General features: G+C 43.2%; 2 protein-coding genes across 5 annotated transcripts in view; one reads left to right on the plus strand and one right to left on the minus strand.

The window, feature by feature from the left end:
- The window catches only part of NCOR1 (nuclear receptor corepressor 1), a 65,453-nt gene extending 50,704 nt beyond the window's left edge, over positions 1-14,749 (plus strand). Inside the window, exons 33-47 of one of the 3 annotated variants that reach the window (XM_054084879.1) lie at positions 393-617; positions 1,371-1,580; positions 1,961-2,110; positions 2,645-2,818; positions 3,285-3,450; positions 3,717-4,213; positions 4,672-4,800; positions 5,300-5,457; positions 5,700-5,923; positions 6,322-6,459; positions 8,273-8,415; positions 9,637-9,690; positions 10,768-10,956; positions 11,516-11,698; positions 11,947-14,749. In XM_054084879.1, coding sequence (XP_053940854.1) covers positions 393-617; positions 1,371-1,580; positions 1,961-2,110; positions 2,645-2,818; positions 3,285-3,450; positions 3,717-4,213; positions 4,672-4,800; positions 5,300-5,457; positions 5,700-5,923; positions 6,322-6,459; positions 8,273-8,415; positions 9,637-9,690; positions 10,768-10,956; positions 11,516-11,698; positions 11,947-12,134 — 2,828 coding nt within the window. In that variant the 3' untranslated portion in view covers positions 12,135-14,749. Of the gene's footprint in view, positions 1-392; positions 618-1,370; positions 1,581-1,960; positions 2,111-2,644; positions 2,819-3,284; positions 3,451-3,716; positions 4,214-4,671; positions 4,801-5,299; positions 5,458-5,699; positions 5,924-6,321; positions 6,460-8,272; positions 8,416-9,636; positions 9,691-10,734; positions 10,957-11,515; positions 11,699-11,946 lie in introns of all 3 variants that reach the window. The other 2 variants (XM_054084876.1, XM_054084878.1) reach the window with 2 other exon arrangements.
- Positions 14,750-16,216: 1,467 nt separating this feature from the next.
- On the minus strand, positions 16,217-21,345 carry TTC19 (tetratricopeptide repeat domain 19). Of its 2 annotated transcripts, none has more exons than XM_054084974.1 (10): positions 21,131-21,345; positions 20,993-21,063; positions 20,566-20,676; positions 20,375-20,413; positions 19,750-19,806; positions 19,422-19,483; positions 18,783-18,877; positions 18,447-18,601; positions 17,997-18,159; positions 16,217-17,492 (listed from the first exon to the last, which is right to left on the minus strand). In XM_054084974.1, the coding sequence occupies exons 1-10, from the start codon at positions 21,324-21,326 to the stop codon at positions 17,359-17,361; spliced, it is 1,083 nt and encodes a 360-aa protein (XP_053940949.1). In that variant the 5' UTR covers positions 21,327-21,345; the 3' UTR covers positions 16,217-17,358. The 2 variants fall into 2 exon arrangements, with proteins under 2 accessions (XP_053940949.1, XP_053940950.1); XM_054084975.1 differs by lacking the exon at positions 16,217-17,492 and adding an exon at positions 18,287-18,320 and having other exon boundaries at positions 18,009-18,196.
- Positions 21,346-21,386: the final 41 nt, after the last annotated feature.

Genomic DNA, 21,386 nt, shown 5'->3' on the forward strand with positions numbered 1-21,386 from the left:
GTTAATTGAAATAAGAAAATGGAAGTTTACCATATTGTAACATGGAGGTGAGAAGGCAATTCAATCTCAATTTGTGTTTTATTATGCATCACATCAGAAGTGTTACCTACAAGTGTAATGTTTTTAAGGGCAGGAGCCCTTAAAATAGCCCCTGGACATCTCTGAATTACAGAGGTATCTAGATGAGGAAGAGAATACAATGAAGTGTAAAAACTCAGTTTTAGGATATGGATTTTTCACCAGAAATAGCTTGTGATATAAAATATTCTCTGTGGTTTGTTGTATCAGATTGAGGGTCCTCTGGAACTTTCCTTCGGACCCAGTATATGCTTAAAACTGAATTTTCTATTGAAAAATGCATTTTATTAATTTGGGGGTTTTATTGATTTTAGCTGGAATATCTTCTGGGAAGCCAGCAAATCATGAAAGGAAAAACACACTTACTCCAACGCAGAGGGAGAGCGTGCCAGCAAAATCTCCAGTCCCAGGGGTTGATCCTGTAGTGACTCACAGTCCTTTTGACCCTCATCACAGAGGAGCAACTCCTGAAGTCTATAGGAGTCACCTCCCTCCTCATTTAGATCCTGCTATGCCATTTCACAGGGCTCTGGATCCCGGTAAATATGTTTGTGGTGGTTTTTGTAGTTTTAGAGATATATTTTCTGTGCATTAAAGCAGACAATATCTTTAAAAGGCCAGGTATAATTTGTAAGAGGTTGTACATATACAGTGTTGTGGGTTTCAGTTTAGTGGAATTTTTAATATCTAACTAGGAAACTTATTAAAATACTGTTGTATTGTACCATGACTTTCTTTTAGAAGCTGCCAGGCTGCTTCTGTTTTGTTAAAAAGTTCGGACAGTCTTTTTAAATAAGTATTTGTGAAACATGTTAAATGTCTTAAGTAAGTTGTGCAAAGACATGGTGGAAGATGCTATGGAATCAAAGTGTAATGAAGACCCATCTGTGCAGGACTGATTCGTTCTCCTTGAGGGATTATAAGGTTATCCCTAGTGTTGTTAAATACAGTAGATTTCCTTTTAACCCATACATCACTCCATGTCTGAGAGATATTTTAACCTTCTTTAGGGATTTCTGCCCTTTACGTTTTCAGAACTTCATGATTGGTATTTTTAATCAAGTCTCTTCTCTAATGCATGTCACCAGTCTGGATAATTTACTACTTCTGACAATGTACAGTGCATAAATTCAATAAATCATCAGTATTAAAGCAGTATTTTGATTCAGTTGGTGCTGGATAGAGATAATTGATAACAGTTCCCATTGAAGCTATGTAAACATCTGAAAGTTTAGTTCAATATTGTGCATGCTACTTGCTAAATCATCTTTTCTTCCCTCCTTCACCCTCAGCTGCTGCTGCTTACCTGTTCCAAAGGCAGCTCTCACCCACCCCCGGCTACCCAAGTCAATATCAGCTTTATGCGATGGAAAACACACGACAGACAATCCTAAATGACTACATTACCTCACAGCAGATGCAAGTCAATTTACGTCCTGATGTAACGAGAGGATTATCACCTAGAGAACAAACCTTAGCTCTCCCGTATGCCGGAGCAAGGGGTATGCCTGTGTTTTTTTCTAATGTTCTTTAAAGTGTGTTTTGGATATGTGGCATGGCTTGGTTGGTCAATTGGTTTGTTTTGTTGCCGCTTATGTGTTTGGATGGATGGATGCATGCATTCCAGTGTGTATTTATAGACGTGTTTGTAAATTAGTTGTACATCTAACTGGCTTTTGTGGATATAAAGGAAAACTGCCCATATAATCAATATTTTTAAAGGGAAAGCTGTAAAAGTTGTTATAGTTCAGCACTTGCCTTATTCTTATATTTTTTCCACTGAACATTCACTGCTGACTGTTACCAGTAAACAGAACGTATAATGCATGGACCGTTGCTTTGTACTTGAATGGCCATTCTTACGTGTGTCATCTCCTAACAGGAATTATTGACCTAAACAATATGGCTCCCACTATCTTAGTGCCTCATCCTGGAGGAACAAGCACACCACCTATGGAGAGAATCACGTATATCCCTGGTACCCAGCTTACATTCCCTCCCAGGCCTTATAATCCTGCTTCTCTGTCACCAGGTAAGAGCTCTTCTGACTTGACCCTGACTCTAGCTGTCTGACACGCCGAGATAATTGACCATCTTTATTCAGCATTCGTTAGTGTCATGTTTTGATGTTTTCTCAGGCGATGCTTTCTGCGTGTACTTCTAACTTGGATAGCAAAGGTTTTCTTAATGATCCTCTTTGTAGTTACATTAGCAGGTGAAAGAGCGCTGACAAATGCAGAATTTGCCTCATTCTGTCAGGTCTTTATTTATAGTTGCTTGATTATGATTTCATATGCGTCGAAGGGTGGAATTTGGGTCTAGAAGCTGTCTAATTTCTAACTGTATAGGAACCACTTCAGTAAAAAGCTGTTGAGCCTTCCATTATCACTGTGTGTTAAGCTTTTGTCTTCCTAGATCAGTGGATAAGTTTTGAGTGAAATAAAAATGGTTTGGGGAAGATCTGCTCTAAGTGGGTGGCAGAATAGATCAGCAAGTGTTTGCATCCAACTGTGTTGAACTTCAATATCTCTTTCTGTTGCTTCATTTTATCTTGTGGACCTTCCAGGACACCCTACGCACCTGGCAGCTTCTGCAGCTGCAAATGCTGAAAGAGAACGGGAAAGGGAGAGGGAAAAGGAACGAGAAAGGGAGAGGGAACGTGAGCGAGAGCGGGAAAGAGAACGAGAACGAGAGAGGGAGAGAATAGCTTCAGTCCCTGCTGAACTTTATCTTCGACCAGGTGAGTGCACATTGCTAAATTGGGATTAGCTGTCTTGTCGGTTGTAACTGCTCATTTTCTGTAGCCACTGTTGGCAATATGCAGCTTATTAAGAACACATTGTATGGTATTGTTTGTTTTTAGTCTGTGCTTGAGGCAGGTTCCTTTTACCTAGCAGTTGTGGTCGTAATTGCACCTTAAGCAAGTACCAGGCTTCTGGATCTTTCTCTCGCAGCAGGGTAGTACCTAAGGAATGGTGTGAATCCCACCATTAGTTATCGCTAGCATAACCTGCATGTCGTTTAGTGCATTGCAAACGGAACTGTTGCTACTGTTTCAACCTATTAACGTGTACAGTCACACCTAGAGGGGTGGAGATAACTGGGAAAGGATGCGAAGGAGACACCAGCAGTACATAGTTCTGCTTTATTATAAGAGTGATCTGTATGTATTTTTTGTTTGTTCCTCTCCACTCTGTGTTCTGCAGGTGCAGAGCAGCCTGGCAGACCTGGCAGTCATGGATATGTTCGATCCCCATCCCCTTCGGTTAGAAGCCAGGAGAACATACTGCAGCAAAGGCCTAGTATTTTTCAAGGAACCAACGGGACGAGTGTAATCACACCTTTGGATCCTGCTGCTCAGCTACGTATCATGTATGTTTTATATGTTGCAAAGATGTCTGTTCTAACACTTGGGGTTATCACAAAGTGCATTTAGCCTGAGGAAAATACTACAAGACGTGGATGTAACACTATGTGATTGCTCTTGGATTTATCAGAAATGATCCAATGCATTTTCACCAGTCCAGTTTGGATAGAAATTAGTGTCACAAAAGCTTCGATTTGGTGTATGTGTGATATGACTCTAGGTCTTTTTTTTCATGTGATTATAATTCAGAATATTCAATGTTTGCCAACAGGCAGCTCACTCCGGGAGCTCCCTCTATTACTCAAGGGTTGCCAGCTTCCCGTTACAATACTGCTGCTGATGCCCTCGCGGCACTGGTAGATGCTGCAGCCTCTGCTCCTCAGATGGAAGTTGCCAAAGCAAAAGAGAACAAGCACGAAGGAACCAGGATAGAAGAGAATATGGGACGTCGGTCAGCTGTGGTTACTGAACAGCAGCAGATAGAACAGAAGACACTGGAGGTAGAAAAGAGGCCTGTCCAGTGCCCCTATACGTCTGCAAATTATTCTGGTGGCAAGTCCCAGGGACAGTCTTCATCAGTAGTCTATTCAGAGGCTGGTAAAGAGAAAGGACCTCCTCCTAAATCCAGGTACGAGGAAGAGCTGAGAACTCGAGGAAAGACCACAATTACTGCTGCTAACTTCATAGATGTGATCATCACTCGACAGATTGCTTCAGACAAGGATGCACGAGATAGGGGCTCTCAAAGTTCAGATTCTTCCAGTAGTTGTACGTATCTTAGTATCTACTTCTTTGCTGTCTGCTGTCTGTCTTAGCCTTTTAGGGAAATAATAAGATGTTAAATGATTCTGATTTTTAATGATAAAATATTCTGCTCTGCCCAGTAGAGACTCTCCATAGACTAATGCAGTTTTTGCTTATAGTGTCTTGAGATTCTTGCAAAATCAGAGTTGTTTGTTTTATTCAGATTCCGTGCTACAACATAAAATGCAGGATGAGATGAATTATCGTATCTAAAGTCAGAAAAGTTAAAATTATTTGGTTTATGATGGAACACTGTTTTATGGAAGTATTTATGTCACCGTGGCTATCGTGAGAAAAAGACAGTGTTTTGACTTTTGTTTCTCTGGTGTCATTTTAATGGGAGCGCTAGTGTTGCTGTGTATAGGCAACTCAAATCTCTCTGGTATTTACACCTTATTCCACAACCTTTGCTTGGTATTCAGTATCCTCTCACCAGTATGAAGCTCCTGGAGATGCCATCGAGGTGATTAGCCCAGCAAACTCACCTGTACCTACTCAAGAAAAGCTACCACCCTACCAACAAGAGACACCTAAACCAAGTCAGGCAGAGGGTAAGTTAATCTGCAAATATTGTCACCGTTATCTTGGTTATGTTTGCCAGCTCCATGAACTCCTAATAAAGTTGCAGTGCCTCAGGAGTCTTTAAGTGACTGCTTATCATGTTCTTAACCTTTTAGAAACTTTTGCTGGAAGTATGTTTCCACTGATCTGTGGAAAATCTACAGCAAATGCATTGGAACCAGCACTTGGCATTGGTGTTCCTGTACTTTACAGTGTAGCTGATTTAATAAAACATTTATTTTCAATATATTCTTTAAGTTACTGCATATTGGTGTTGATGCCCACAATTTTTTTTACCTATTAGTAAATTACTTATTAGTATCTAAATTGTAGGGCCTGTATATGGAGGGGAAAATGTGGTTATCACACAATATACCCAAAATCTAATGCGGAACCACCTCATCTTCTGAATTTGTAAGCACAGAACTTTCAAACCTTGAAGCTTCAGTAATACCATCTTAACAGACTGACCTTTTCTTCTTCAACTAGGTGACCCAAACAGGCAGTATGAGGGGACGATTCACCGCTACAGGACACAACAGGAACCCCCTTCACCCCAGCAACCACCACCTCCCTCTTCCCAAGCAGAAGGGATGGCACATGTGCCCAGGACCCATCGACTTATCACCCTGGCTGATCACATCTGTGTAGGTTTATTTGCATGTGTTTTATCAGATGTGAGAAGTTACGTTTAGATGATGAATACATGTTTGGGGACATACTAATTCTGTAATTATTGGTTTTACTTGGGGATATTGTACAGTAATGTGTCTGAACTTTGATTGCAACAAATGAGATGATTATGTCTCATTCTTCTAGTTCATGAATACGTACACTCTGGCCAATGTCTGACCAAGATCTCTTTTCTATCTTTTTTGGCCACGATCAGCAAATTATTACGCAAGACTTTGCTAGAAACCAAGCAGCTTCTCAGGCTTCTTTGCAGCCTCCCACCACTACATTCCAGAATTCCACCCCTGCTCCATCGCCTGTTTCTACCCGGGCAAAGACATCCAATCGCTACAGCCCCGAGTCACAGTCACAGCCTGTCCATCATCAGCGGCCAAGTGCGAGAGTGTCACCTGAAAATCTGTCTGACAAGTCCAGGGGAAGGTAACACATGCATTCACTTTAACTGCAAATTTAATTAATGCCCAAATATGGTGTTTATTAAAAATAGCACAGTAATCTTGGTGATACCTTTTGATCTATTTTTAGGCAATGTCTGTCTTACATCATATTGACAGTTGCTTGGCTCCACTGCATTGCTTATAACTGTTTTCCCTTTACTACTTATGCTTAATTTCCAGTCTTGAGAGGAGTGAAGGTGTTTAATTACTTAGAACTTATCAGAGTCATTATGGACAATTCAAAAGTCACCAAGCATACGAAAGCATGTAACACGTATAACTAGACTCAAGTAGTTATGTACCAACTGGAATGCAATTACGTGTTAACTCCTGCATTACATAAATTAAGAGTACTTACCTGTCTCTGAATTATGGATGCAGACCTGGAAAATCTCCAGAGAGGAGTCATGTCTCTTCAGAGCCCTATGAGCCAATCTCGCCACCTCAGGTCCCGGTTGTACATGAGAAACAAGAAAATGTCCTTTTGCTTTCCCAAAGAGCTGAGCCTACTGAACAGAGGTACGTGTAAAACTAGGTTCTAAAAACATTGCTCTGCACCTTTGTGCTGCAAGCAGTATCTTTCTTAAGGAGCAGTGTAGGGATCTTCCTCTGGTACCACAGGCGAGTTGTTATTACTGTTGATCCTTTCGTACTGATGTTCAAAACTTGCTACTTGGGAGGTGCTTTGAGAAGCCTGAGTGAAACGTCATCTGTATGTGTTTTGTCTTTCTCCGTGCAAGCAGTGTAGATAATATTATCACAAAACTGTTCATGGGTGCCAGTTGTATAAAAATAAAGTGGTTTTCAGGAAGGGTCCACTTCCCAGGTTTTATTAAATGATTCAGGCTTATCCTGCTTGATTGGTTTCCTAGATTCTGTCTTGGTGAAGGACAGAGGAACCCAGACTTCCAATAGTCATGATTCTAGAGCAGCTTATGACATGAAATATCACTGAGCTAAGGAGCTTAATTTCCAGGAGGTGTGAAGGTGGGGTGTCAGAAGGCCCATACATTGGGCAGCTCTCTTTCCCAGGGTTATATGTTAGTGTGCCAGCTCTGCACCATAAAACTACACGAGATCCCTGGCAGACTCTGACAAGGCTGGCGTCATTGGATGTCTGGCCCGATGAACATAGGAATGGATGCTTTTGTTTGCTTTGCTGCCTGCTGAAGAAGAAACAGCAGCCAGTGTGCTCACCATTTGCTTATTTTAAGGCTCATACTGATGAAAGTGATTTTTTTTCTTGTTTTTTCCCGTTCCCTTTCACAGTTGCTGGCCGAGTTGTTGCAACCCATGCTGGATGTTAGGTAGATGTGAAGGCATTTTCAGGAACATGGCAGGGAAGATTGCACTTTAAGGATCTTGGCCTAGAAAATGTAGAGTCTTTGTCTTTTTTCCTTTGTTTTTAGATGTTGGTTTTCTTAAATTTGTGTATGAGGTGTTTTAGTTCTGATTTTTTGTGGTTTTTTTTTAATTAAAGCTGATTTGCCAGATTGCTGCTGCTTAAACAAACTCAAGTATTCTAAGCACCACAGTGACTCTGTTTTTAGAATACTACTGCATTTATCTTTATAAACAGCCTAACATTTGCATATTTAGACTGTCTGAAGATAAAATGCACCCGTTGTCAGTTTGACATTTACCTCAGCATTTTTTTTACATTAGCATGAGAGAAATTACGTGCAGAAAGCGTGCCAGCAAATGTGAATAGAAAATTGATAAGGGATATGAAATACAGAACGTGGATCCTGGTTTGAATTTGTGCCATAGAGCAAGGACGGCTGAGTGGCAGATCCTGAGCCAGATCCCAGTCCACAGGGTTATTTTACCTGGTTTCTAAGAATGCCTGAAAGAGCTTATTTCCTTGACCATGGGTGACAGCACGGGTGAGCAGCCTTGCAAAGAAATACCTGCTTTTAGTGGTGGGGGGACAAGAGTGAGAAGACTGTAAATAGGAGGAGCAGCTAGGATGAGGATTTGGGTTTCTAGCTTAACCATTTCATCACCTACTGGTTTGTACTGCAAACTTCTGCCAGCATGCAGGTTGCAAGATGGAAGGAAGGACCCTGAGATAATTTCAGAGCATCATCTCCATACGGCTTTCCTGTACAGACAACGACAGTCACTTCTTCTGTGAGCTGTCGAATCTTAAACCCTGTTACCTGGGTAAAGCAGATATTCTTGGAGAGTCATTAAACTTGTCTAGCCCCCAAACAGTGTAAGGAAAGTGTCTTAAAGCTGTATGAATGTTTCTACCTGGCTGCTTTTGGAAAGATTTAAATGTGCATCTTGAAACATGTTCTCTTCCTTTGACGCATGTTGCTCTTGGCAGGACTGACTCTCGCTCTCCAGGCAGTATCAGCTACCTGCCTTCGTTTTTCACCAAACTTGAGAACACTTCACCAATGGTAAAATCCAAGAAACAGGAGATATTTCGAAAGCTGAACTCATCTGGTGGTGGTGACTCTGACATGGGTATGCAGGACTTACGTTTTCACTGAATTTTTCCAGCTTAAGCTTTAAGTGACTGCCGTCCACAGATGTCCTAAGCAAAATATGTTTCAAATCACGTATGAATGAATATAAAACTATGAATGCAAACCACAAATACAATAATTTATGACCAAAGAGCTGCAAGATTGGTTTGTTTGGTTTTTTTCCTTTCTCCCCCCTTTTTTTCTAATGCTGGTGTATGCACGGCTGTCACATTTAAACTTTTTAACATATAATTTGAGAGATGGAAATGCTTTCTGAAGACTACAGAAAAAATGGATAATTAATGAGTTGTTGAAACCTGATATCATTCTGGTTAACTTTGTGTCTGTAGTTTGCTTCGTATCAACGTTAACTATTACACACTTTCCTTTTTGGAAAGATGTCTGACAAATTGACTGTTTTGTGTTTTTTTGGCCCTTATAAGGATGGCTGTTAAAAGACATTTTAATAAGAATTTCAGTAGTGGATGCTGACATGGTGGAATATGGTACTAGAACAGTATTTTTGTTTTTCTCTTAAAAACCTTAACAGAACTTTGTGTCAAAATTATCTGTAATAAGAAATTAAGCTGTCTGTGAACTTGTTACCTAATAGAAAGTGTTTATTTGGAAGTGAAGGCTCTTGCATTGAGAAACAAATCAATCTCATTCTAAGAAACAAGGCTGTGTCAGAGTTAAGGTGTTCTTTTTATTGGATCTCCATTGTGTCCTCCGTTGAAAATTTCGTGTGCATGCTTGGCGTACAAACACACTTTCCATTTCTGCCAATAATCTTTCCATTTATATATTGAATTCTCTAATTGGACATATTATAATGAGGGGGAATGTTTAGCCATTCAAAGTTGTCATTCATTCTTTTTAATACATACACATACTCAGCCTGTAAGGTGCACATGTTAAAATATGCATTTAGCTTTGCATTTCAAAGTACGTGGATTGTGAAAGCTCAGAAAGTCAGTCTGCTTCCTCAAGTCCCATCTTTAGAAGAAGGCTAGCTATGACCTTGTAAGACACATTTACCTTGTCATAGATCATTTTCCTGAGAAAACAGAGACACATTCACGTTATAGGATCAAGAAATAAAAAACCAGAACACTGAAAATAGTTCCAAGTAATCCTACCTTGTGCGTTAGGCCTTGTAGTGATCACTTGTAGTGATCATCAGTACTGGAAAACTCAATGAAATGTGCTTTAATTGCAGCAACTGCTCAGCCAGGGACTGAAATATTCAATTTGCCAGCAGTCACTACCTCAGGTAAGATTTTCAGTAGAAGAAACAATCTGTTTCAGAAAAAATAAACTAATATCTTCCATTTATATGCTTTGGGGAGCCCAGTAAATGAGGAAGACAATGGAAATTTTAAAAGATCCTACATGCAAATTTGTTTCCTGTAAAGCAAAAGTGACCAAAGGAAAAGCAAACTGATGGAAGGAAGTTTCAAAAAATATTTTTAAATGGGAACTTAGGCAAGACTGTTTTATTTCTGTGTTTGGTATCATCTCATATAAATAAGTTTAAGTGTAGTGCAACAGAACTTGAGCTTAGTTCATGAAACATGGTTTATATTATAAACCGGTGAATTTAAAATACTGATCATTTCTTTCTATGATAAATAAATAACCCCCCAACTTTTCTATAAGAGAGAAAACTAAACATAACCCATAATTTAACTGTATTAAAGAAGCAAGTGAGGCAGAGAACTGAACTGAAATGTGGGACAAAAGAACTGCAAATCTGAGTCTTGAGCTGTACAGATTGAATTTACATTACTTTAGTGAGTCATTGCCCTGTCTGGTACAGTGCTGCTGTCTTTTAAATGGAGTAAGTGCTGATCTCCATCAATTTAGATGGAAGAAGCTTTTGGAATAAATATTTGCCATATTATCACATTCATAAGACAAATTCCTGTGGATCATTAAGTATTCTTCTGGTCTCTTACAGCTGAATAATAGCTGCAGATTTTACTTAATACGCTATCACTGCCAGCATGCTTGGCTTCCTTTGCTATTGAAGAAGAAGAAAGAAAAGTTAAATTTACCCTCTTGCAAATGTCTGACAGTAGTGGCGCTACTGACCCACTGACGTAGCTCTTCCGTGTTTGCTGGCATGTCTAACTGTAGTAGTTGCAAGCCGCTTTGGAGCATGTAGCTTTGCATTTTAAAAAGTCTCATCTTTGTTTTTTTTCTCCACCTTTCTGCCTCTCTCTAAAATCTTTTCCCATACCCCTTTGTAATTTCTCTGAGATGTGTTTTGCCTCCCCTCCCACCTTTCCCTGTATGTTTTTCTTTTATCTCCCAGGTGCAGTCAGTTCTAGGGGTCATTCCTTTGCAGATCCTGCCAGTAATCTGGGTCTGGAAGACATTATTAGGAAAGCGTTGATGGGAAACTTTGATGACAAGAGTGAGGAACATGGAGTTGTAATGTCACAGTCCATTGCGGTAGCACCTGGCAGTTCCAGTGCTGCAGTATCAGCAAGTAATGAGCCGCGTAGGGAAGAAGCTAATCCATCACCAAATTCAGGTGAGATATTGCAGCTCCTAAGTATTTCATGGTCTTAAATAAAAAAATAAATTAAAGGTTTGAATAAGTTTGGTGTCACTGAAAATCACTCTTTCCTCTGGAAGTCATGGAGATGGTATTTCCGTTCCCTCTAGTGATCCTGGCTTTCAAAACAGTGCTGGTGACTTCCAGAGCACTAGCAGGTATTCCTTGGAGAATGAGAACACTGATGGAACAGGAAAGAGCCAATGGGGTGTGTTCAATACTTGAAGCTTCTCCATAGATTGAAAATGCATGTGTAGTACATCACCAAAACAAACACGTAACAGTAGGCACTAGCTTGGACTGAAAACATCTCCTCTCCTAAAAATAGAAATAGAATTCCATTGGGATAAGAAAAGGGATTTTCTAGCAGTAGTGTGCTAGAAGAATAGTCTGTACCGTCACTGATCATAAACTGGCACGCCAGAAGGCACCAGTGTGAAAGTCCTGTTTGCTGATATGTTGACAATTTATAGGAAAAAACGGAGGCTAAAACGCAGCGTAAGGTTACTGTGAACTCTGTCCCTTGTGTTTCCAGGAGGGGGAGTCAGCAAGCAGAAACTCATCGGCAAGTCAAACAGTAGGAAGTCTAAATCTCCGATTCCTGGACAGGGATATTTGGGAACTGAAAGACCTTCTTCTGTCTCATCTGTACATTCGGAAGGGGACTACCACAGACAGACTCCGGTGTGGGCCTGGGAAGACAGGCCTTCATCAACAGGTGAGAAATGTTTCTTTCAGATGTAATCAAGTCAGATGTGGTGTTTGTGGAAAGGTCAGATGTAGAGGTGTTATAACATGGGTGTAGCGGTCAAAAGATTCCAGCATACAGTTCTAGGTTACGGCATATGAGGATTTCCTGGAACAGATGTTCTGCTAGTTGTCACAACCCAAACCAGACTGATTGTCCAGTGCAGTTCTCTTGGAATGGCTCATGGGTTTGACCTGGCGAAACTCTTTTTGACTCAGGTTCGACACAGTTTCCTTACAACCCGTTGACGATGAGGATGCTCAGCAGTACCCCGCCAACATCGATTGCATGTGCCCCGCCGTCCATGAGCCAAGCAACCACTCACCAACAGAACAGGATATGGGAGCGAGAGCCTGCGCCGCTGCTTTCAGCACAATATGAGACTCTGTCTGACAGCGATGACTGAACTATGCAGATATTTTTTTGGTTTTTTAATTTGCGGGTCAAAAAAAGAAATCTATTTTTGACTTGTGCCCGTAGAGACTTTCCACGAGAGCAAGGGCCACACGATGAAGAATTAATGGAGAGTCCATTAGATGCCTTCTGCACAGGCCACGTGTTGGAGGAGCATGATCGAGAAGGTTGACTTACTAAAGATAAATATGTAAAGAGTTTTTAAAAATGTGGACTATTCCTGTTCTACATCTATTTGTAAAGAAAACCATAATGTCTTTAAATCATTCTTCTGTAAATAGAGAGTACTTTTTGCAGTGTTTTTTCCCTTGCTATAGTATCTGGTGTACTTATGTTCAAATCATTGCCTAAACTTTGGGGGTCATTTTGTAATTTTTTTTAAGCATTTTCTCCCGTGTAGAGTTCTCTCCATAACCCCGGCCTCCCCGCCAGCCTCGCCTAACCATAACCCCAGCCTCCCCACCAGCATTTTGCCCATTTGATGCCATGCCACTTCTTGCAGGCATTGTGCTTTTATATCATTTTTCCCCCCCAGACACACTTTCTCAGTGGTGTTCAAGCTCTTGTGAAAATGTTGATTTTTTTTTTAAGACTGACCCCGTAATGAATTCTGTACATTAACATAGTCCGGTTCGCTGGAATAAGATGATATATTTCATTGAATTTTAAATTCTGCCACATTGTAAATTTTTGGTGCAGTTGGTTTTATTTAGCAACACTGCAGAATTATTATTGCATGGGTATGTTATGGTTCAGTTTTAAAAGGAGATAAAAAAACCCAACAAACAGAACAGCTCCTGGAGGTGTACTTCACAGTTATACACACTGGGAATTTTAACTGTGCCCCAAAAGCCTATCTTGGTGTTTTCTGTTTCTGCATTGTATGCAGGCAAAACAGGCAACTAAATTTTACTGTCATGTTTAACCACAGCAAATGGCTTAGCTGAACAGAGGCTCTGGGTGGGTTGATAAATCCCTTAGGAAGAAAAACCTCTACATCCCAAGTCTAAATAAAACAAAATGCTTTTATAGAATAATTGAGCAATACACGAGTCAACTACTTGGCTTCTGTCACACCAAGTTTGAAATAGGTACTGTGATTTTTACCTTCTTTCAGTCTGGTTTTAAAATCTTTATGTAATCATTATGTTAAAGTCTGCGTCCCAGCCCCTGGCCCTGTAAGCAAGCTTTTGGTGGGAGTCCTTACAAATGCTTGGCTTAACTCCTGAAGCGTGCAATACTTGTTAGGGTGGGTTTATTTTTATTTTAAACTGTATATGGTACTAGGAGAGTCTCCCCAATCATTCATCGCTCATGCCTGCTCTGATAGGCTTGTAGCTCGTATGTACACATCAGGTTAGTGATATCACAGGGTGTCCCAACATCTGGTTTCAAGAGCATCTTATTTTTTGCTGCACTGACCTCTGGAAATGAATTTAAATCGTCTGGGGTAGGATGACTGATTTACGGACAGCACTGACTTGGGGGGGAATATGGTCTGTCAGATTCCAAACGGCTTTTGCGTCTCATTGATGAACAGAGTCCTTGTCTTGAAGTTATTTTCCGGTCAAAATCTCTTTAACACTGTATTTGCGATGAGTTGTATGGAAGGTGTAACATAGCTGTGTAACCCTAAGCCATGTGAGCTTCGCATCTTATGGAGGGTCTGTAACGGTCCAGTTACAAACAAGAAGAAGTACAGAACTGTTTATCCTCGGCAAATGAGAGGAAAGCCATTTTGCCCAAGTATGGGAAAGAAGAAATCCAAAGGAACTCATTTGGAAACTTGACAGTGCATTGCAAATCCGTAATTATTTTGCTACTTTTTTAATCACTGCATCAGCGTCGATCAGTTGGCAGTCTCAAATCTCCAGGTAGTCTTTCTTTAAGAAAGATTTCTCTCTCCCTCCCCTCTTTTACCCTTCTGGCTTAAAGCAGTAAATTTTTCATCCTGTTTGTAGCCCTGTGCTCTTATTTTAACTTCTTTGTTCCCGCAGCGACGTATACTGGAAAATACATTGATCTGCCCTTTTTGTAGATTTAAATTTGGAGTGGAGAGACGAGTTCCATTCTGCCTTTCTTGGTGTAACAAATACAATGTGAAAGAGGCATGTACAGACAAACGTCGTTGCTAACTGTACAGTAAGCGTAGCATGTTCATTGCAAAGCTTCATGGCGTTGCTGCTGCAGCAGCGCAGTATCCAAAGTCGGATAGTCACTTTCTCCTACGATACAGCTTGAGTGGCATTTGCACATAAAATGTTGCTGCTTTTTTGTTTGTTATCAGAGCTCTAACTTCTCCAGTGTAAAAACCTCTCCAGAGCCTAAGTTAGGGTTTACCACGATTCCAGTAATCTTCAAGTATGGAATTACATCTGACCTGTTTCAAACAGGAAGGTGTTTGTAAATCATGTTTACAAAGCGTAGTTTACTACAAATTTTTAACTGACTTCTGATCAGCGCTTTCACAATGCTTTCCTCTTGATATGTTTCGTGATTCTGATATGAAATCATTTAAGACTTGAAAAACCCATGCATCATAAAACTTTTTTTTTTTTTTTTTCCACACAATGTCTTCAGTAGACAGTGACTTCTGGATTCAGACCAATCAATAAAGGGGATCAGTTCTCCACTTGCTTTTCCCGTGTCTCCCTCTTGTGTTGCAACATCAAGCGATGTTCACGAGAACAGGCAAAACGCTTCCTGTAGGGGTGCTGCAGGTTCCCAGTTAACACTGCTGGAGCGCCCAGGGGCAGCCACTTAGGCACCAAAACCTACAGCTTTGGAGAAGATTTGCTCTAAGGTGTTAGAACCTTTCTGTTAGTACACATGTGCCTGCAACAGCCATATTTTCTCTTCCTAGCTTGCTGAGAACAAAGCTGTCTACACGACAATTTTTTCCAGCTTCAGTGAACATCTATTGTAGAAAACCTGAGTGCCTCCTCTTTGGTCAAACTTAAGCAGAGCTGAAGCCACTAATGCTACTGTAAGTAATCTAATAACGATGCAATTAACATTAAGGTTTGTACTAAGTTGGTGCAAAAATAATTCCTGGTTTTAACCATTAACTTTAAAGTCATATATCTCAGCTTAGAATAAAATTAATCAAGAAACGTTAGCCAGAATTAATGCATTTTTCTATCAAGTAACAAGTCTGTTTATTCCAGTAGAAGAGAATTCTGGATTCGTGGAACTGATTAATTCTTTGAAGGTGTTTTGAGATGCTGCTTAATTGTGGAAAACCTCTTGCAGAAAGATGCTTAAAAATGTAGTGATCGGTGTGAGAGAGCTCTGGTGAGTAAACTGGGCAAGGGCTGTAGCTTAGTTCACGCAGATTCTGCAGTCATTTGTGAGATGTCATGAGGCATTGTCATGGCGAAGAATTGGTCCTTTTGACTGAGTAATGTTGGATGTCAATATTGCTGTTCTGGGTGCATTTTGTTGATTTCCTGGCAATACTTCTGTGCTGTAATGGTTCCACCAGGATTCAAGTTGTGGATGATTCTACTTGCCAACCACCAAACAGTCACCACCACCTTCTTTTGATACAGCTTGGGTTTGAGGAAGTGTTTTGGTGCTTCACCTCAGTCCAGCCACTGCACAGAACGCCACCAGTTATTGTACGGAATCTGTTTTTTTGACACGTCACGGTGTGATCAAGAAACAGATCAGTTTTGTTGCACAAAAGTGCAGAGCAAACTCTGTAATGGCAATGTTTTGATTTTTGTTCAACTCATGCAGCACTCATGGGTGGAGCTTTCCTGATCTTCCAGATTAGTGCAAATGACGAGCAGCTGCTGAGCAGTCACCATTTAGTTCTTCTGCAACCTCTGGGGTTGTTTTGCATGGATCCCCTTCAATGCTGGCCCTCAACTGGTCATGTGTTGCACAAGGACATCCATGACCACGTCATCTTTGAAGGCTCTCATTTCTGTTAGGAAATTTTTGAAACCAATGTCGACCTGTATGTTCACAGATAGTCCCCCAGCCAACTGCTCAGCTGATAAGCAGAACTGCTACACTTGCATCCCCTTTTAAACTCATAGAACAAAATTACTCAAATTTGGTTTTTTCCATCTTTAATTTGACAGCATAATATAAAAAAGCATAAACAGTGAAACCAAAACCTTTAGCGTAAATAGAGCAAACTTCATTCTTTAAAATGGTGTAGTAAATGATCACAGTTAAAAGTTTAATCAAAAATAAGAACCAAAGTTTACAACAAAACCAGCAATTACTTTTGCACCAACCTAATACTAACCAGCTGAAGCTCTTACAAGTGAGAGGTTAAAATAATGCTTGGTTAGTGACAGAATTACAGTTTGTACTTTGCTAGGACAGCAGAACTGATAGAATTTCTGGTTTAATTCTCCTTTGTCTTTAACGTTAGGCTTCCTTGCAGGGCAGAACTGAAAAATTCTGCTGTATGAGCAGACTGTTCCTACTTGATTCAGATGCAGGTGCGCAGCTACAACCGAGATAGTTTATACACACGATCTTTTCCAGCAGGGAGCCTCGGCATTCTAGCACTGACCTCCCCAGGAGAGGACAGCTTTGGCACTTAGTGTGCTCTTGACTGGGGTAAGGTGGCAGTGTGTGTGTTTTATTTTTGACAACAGCTCTGTTTTGGTAGCAGTCCTACCCCTCTGAGAGGGCACATTCTATCTTTGGGTGCTAAATGCTTTGAAGAAACACACTTGATCCTCAGGTAACCTGTTTGAAAAGGACACGGAGCTACCGCTCTGTCACAGTACAGGCACAGTTTGGGAAAGGTTCTGCTGAAGATAAACCACACTGAGCTGTAGCACTAACAGAAGTAAAGAGCAAAACTATTCCTGCCTGTTCTCTTTTTCAGGACGTAGCTTTAGTAGCGCTGTGTTTTGAAATGGAATACATTTGTGAACAGTCAGGAGTAGCAAGTGACTGTTCCTTGACTTCTGTGCAAGTATTAATACCAGGCTCGGCTTACACTTTGCTGGCAGCCAAGACTAAGTTAAAGCACCAGCACAGTGACAGACTACACCACAGGTTCAGAGTTAAGATCTCACAACTTTATTTTGGGCTAAGCTGTTAGGCAACAGCAGCCCTTCCATTAAGCAGTCCTTAAACTCCTCACCGCTGCTTCCCGGAGAACTGCACCAGCCTGGTCCCAGCTGCGTGTATGGACCAGCCCTTGCTGCTGTCAGCCCCCTCAAGGCAGGGCTCCACAGCTGAGCTTATTTGGAGCCCTTTCTCCTCTTGGCCAGCTCAGCTAGTTCTTCCTGGATATGCTGGACAGAAGCAGTATCTCCCTTCTGTTGTGCCTGCTTCAGAGCTGCTTTGTACACTTGTTTTGCTTGCAGGAAGTCTTCTGCAGCAAGAGGAAAAAGGATCACGGCTAACTAACATTGGCATTTGAAGAGTCCCCTCCTAAAGGTGACCAAATGCAAAAGGACAAGCCCGGACAACTTGGAACACATCAGGAATAGGGAGGCTCAGAAAACATCCAGCATAGGGTGCCAACTCCGAGAGTTGGACAGCAGCAATGATGATGGGACCAGGTGCTTCTACAGCATTAAGATCTCAGAGAAACAAGTCTTAAGCACGTCTTCTGTCCTTTTGGAACCAGTTACTGTACATACAGGACAAGGGAAACTACATTCTCTGGCAATCTTGAGTAAGATGCACCACTACTGCATTTATTTCGGACAAGATCCTTCAGCAGCTGAATTCAGCCTAAACACAACACAGGTTGCCTGCACCAAATCAGCAGAACTACCGCTCAAACGAAACACAGTGACACAGGCATAACACTACAGTTCAGCTCTACAACACACGTACCCGCAAGAGCACAGTGACATGGACTGGTATTTACCTTTGTGCATCAGAATTGCTGCCAGGTTATTCAGCACCATGTGTTCCTCAGGGTGCTGGGTCTCCTTTGCCAGCTCAGCCGCCCTCTTCACATAGGAGTATGCCTCGTCGTAGCGTCCTTGAGCATCCAGTACAGTGGCCAAGTCATTCATCAACACCACAGTCTGCACCAGGACAGAAAAGGAAGCCTCAGAGCAGGACCTGTGAGAAGGCCGAAGGACCACATTTATTCCCATCACACGAGTACAAGCAGTATTTCCCAGAGAAGCTTTTGGTAAGATCGTGTCTTACATTTATCTATCGGCATACTGCATGCTCGTTCTTCCTGGCAGGAAAACAGAACCTGATTTAGTGCTGTGTTTGTTGCCAGCAAAGCTGCTTCTAAGGCTGTCTCATTTCCGAGGTTAGCCTTCCTTTCCCATCACGGTCCAACTCCCACCGTACACATCACCTGTGGATGAGTCTCTCCCTGAACATCGTGTGAGATCTTCAGAGCCTTCTCGTACATTTTTTGGGCCACTGGGAGCTGGTTAATGTTTATGAGATAGCGAGCGTAGGAGTCCAGGCTCATCCCAAGCAAGAGACGGGTGTTGGCCTTTTCTTCGGCTGCAAAGACAGAGAAGTGGAAGTGATGACTTCTACAAGATCAAACACAAGTCTCCATCCTACAAGAGCAGGAAGCCGTGCAGTGTGAAGAGAATGAACTGATGTGACGAAGGTGCAACATCAAGGACAGGGAAATAGAGAAGAGACAAAGAGGAGCCTTTGGCAGGCAAGGCAGTCCCACCTGGTAAGACATCTTCAGGCAAGTCCTTTTGCTTGGCAATCTTCTCCTCTAAGGTCAGGATGCAGAACTCGTAGCCAGCCAGGGCTAATTTGTGCCTGCAAAGTGCAACACCTGAGCAAAGCGCAACACCTGAGCAAAGCAAAGCTCCTTCCATCCCTGTAGGGATGGATGTGAACACCTTCAATCCCTCATTCTAGGTGGCCTGTAAAACAACTTTTCCCCTTCACCCAACTCTTCCTGCCCCTCAGTGCTCTCTTCTTGATCAAGGCCTGGCCCCTTCTCTTCACCCAAGGAAGCCCAGGGGTGATGAGGGCCCCATCCCCCAGCTAAGGTGAGACTCCACTGAAAAGTGAAGCCACCAACTGCTTCAGAAGCCTCCCATGAGGTGTGGACTTAAGACAAAAGAGCTATGTCCTCTATGGCTGCTTCTGCCCTAAGCTGGGCAGGTCACAACAGCAATCCCTGTGCTATGGGACAGCGGGCAGACAAATATCATGCCTATGGGACCCCTTATGTCAATGGTATCTTGTCACATCAAAGCGTCCTCACGCACTCGGTTCTTAATGAGCTTCTGCTTGGCCACCGCTGCCACTGTGACGCTGAGATGAAAGCAAAGGATGCCTGTAGCAGGGAACTCACTGTTTCTGAGCAGCATAGATACTGGCCAGCTTGAGGGACATCTCAAGGATTGCATTGTCATCCTGCCAGGAGCACACAAAACAACTGTTATTCTTCTTGCAACTCCCCAACATAAACATTATATTGACACAGAACAAGTGTAGACCTGGAAAATGCCCATCCTGTTGTCTCTAGAGCTGCCACTCCCTCAAAGGAAGTTTTTGAGAGGCTGGCAAGCTCACGGCTAGTAATGCCAATCTCCAGTAGGAGGTAATACAGCACAAGAAACAGACCAAAGCGTTGTTAATACCCGCCCCCCCCCCCCGAAGTCTTTATCAGAAGAACATACCTCCTTCGTGTCCCCAGCAAGCATATAGCTCATACTCGCTTTGTAGAGCTTTTCTGCCTGAAATGAGAATTTTGAAGAGAATACTGAGGAATGACGGCAGCTAAACCAAAAGATCTCTGCTCTGGATGGAGGCAGGCTGCTGGGAGAAACCTGGGAAAAATCCATCCCAATTTGTGGCATTTACATTGTATGTTGAGACCAGTCAGATGTGAAGGGCTAACGGGAGCCTGAGGGTGCTGCCATAGTGCATCCTTTCAGTTTCTACTGCAGGACTGCTACACCAGCCCCAGTTTTACCTCATCTGTGTGCCCACACGGCTTTCCTGGATTCACCTTGGTGCAATAGCTAAATGCCTGCCTGTAGCACCCAACAGTAAGAAGTGCCCTTCCTTTGCACATCGTGTTGAAGCTCAAAGTTTAACCGTGAAAGCATCTTTCTTAGCAGCACGCGCTCCATGGGACTGCAGTCCCCAGGCAAATCATTCTGCTTTGTATCGGGGACCTCTGCCTCACAGCTCTCAGTATGTGGCTTGCCACAGCGTGCTGCACCTTCACTATCTCACACAAGACCTTGCACAAGCTGTCAGCCTCTTCAAATCCACAGAGAAAAAGACAGTGTTACTCACATTGTCCAGCTGTCCCTGCATAAAGGCCACGTTTGCCATCTGGAAGAGAAAGACAGTGTTGAAGCTCAGAGGCTACAGGAACCAGCCTCAACACAACTGCTTCTGCTTTCACCGACCACCTTTTCCTTCTGCCACAGCCCAGCATTGAGGGGAACAGCTGACCCGGGGCCGGCCCAGCCCCTCAGCCTCACCATGCTGTAGGTGTAGATGATGGCTTTCTTGTTATCTGCCTGGTGCGACAGCTGCAGGGCTTGGTGCAGAATCCGGTCGGCCTCTCCCAGCTCACCCTTCATGATGCTGAGCTGCAGGGAGAGAGGGGAAAGGAGACAGGCTGGTCACCCACCATGGCCCAGCTACTGAGGGGACGCCTGCGTGAGCACATACCTGCCACGGCCCAGGGGCTGAGGTGACCCTGCCTGAGATGACACCCACCGTGGCCACAGGGCTGAGGGGACACCTGCCATGGCACAGGCACCAAGGTGACACCCACCTGAGGTGATGACAGCCACAGCACTATAGTGACACCTGCCTGAGGTGATGCCCAACATGGCCCAGGCGCTGAGGGGACACCCTCCTGAAGTGACACCCGCCGTGCCCCTGCAGAGGGCACCACCTCACCTTGGCTCTCTTCAGCAGGAGGATAATGGCGTCCTCGCCGTCCTCGTCATCCCTGGGGAAGAGGGAGAAGGCTGCAGGGCGAGGGTGACCGCTGCCCGGTGGCCGCTGCCCGCCCCGCCCCGACGCCACCCGCCTCACCTCCCAGCAAGCCCAGGGCCCCCCCGGTCGGCCGGGCCACCCGCCGCACGGAGAAGCCGGTGCCGCCGCCGGTGCCGCTGCCGCCCTCCTCCCCGCGGGCCCGGCCGCGCCAGGCGGGTCGGGGCGGCAGGAGGAGCCCCGCGGGGCCGCGCCGGGCGGACACCCCGCACAGTGCCCTCCGCGCCGCCGCCAGCATCGTCCCCGCGGGGCCCTGCCGGTCAGGGGGGTGTCACGTGATCGTCACGTGATAGCACGT

Source organism: Cuculus canorus, chromosome 20 (assembly GCF_017976375.1).
Source record: "Cuculus canorus isolate bCucCan1 chromosome 20, bCucCan1.pri, whole genome shotgun sequence".
Classification (NCBI taxonomy): Eukaryota; Metazoa; Chordata; class Aves; order Cuculiformes; family Cuculidae; genus Cuculus; species Cuculus canorus.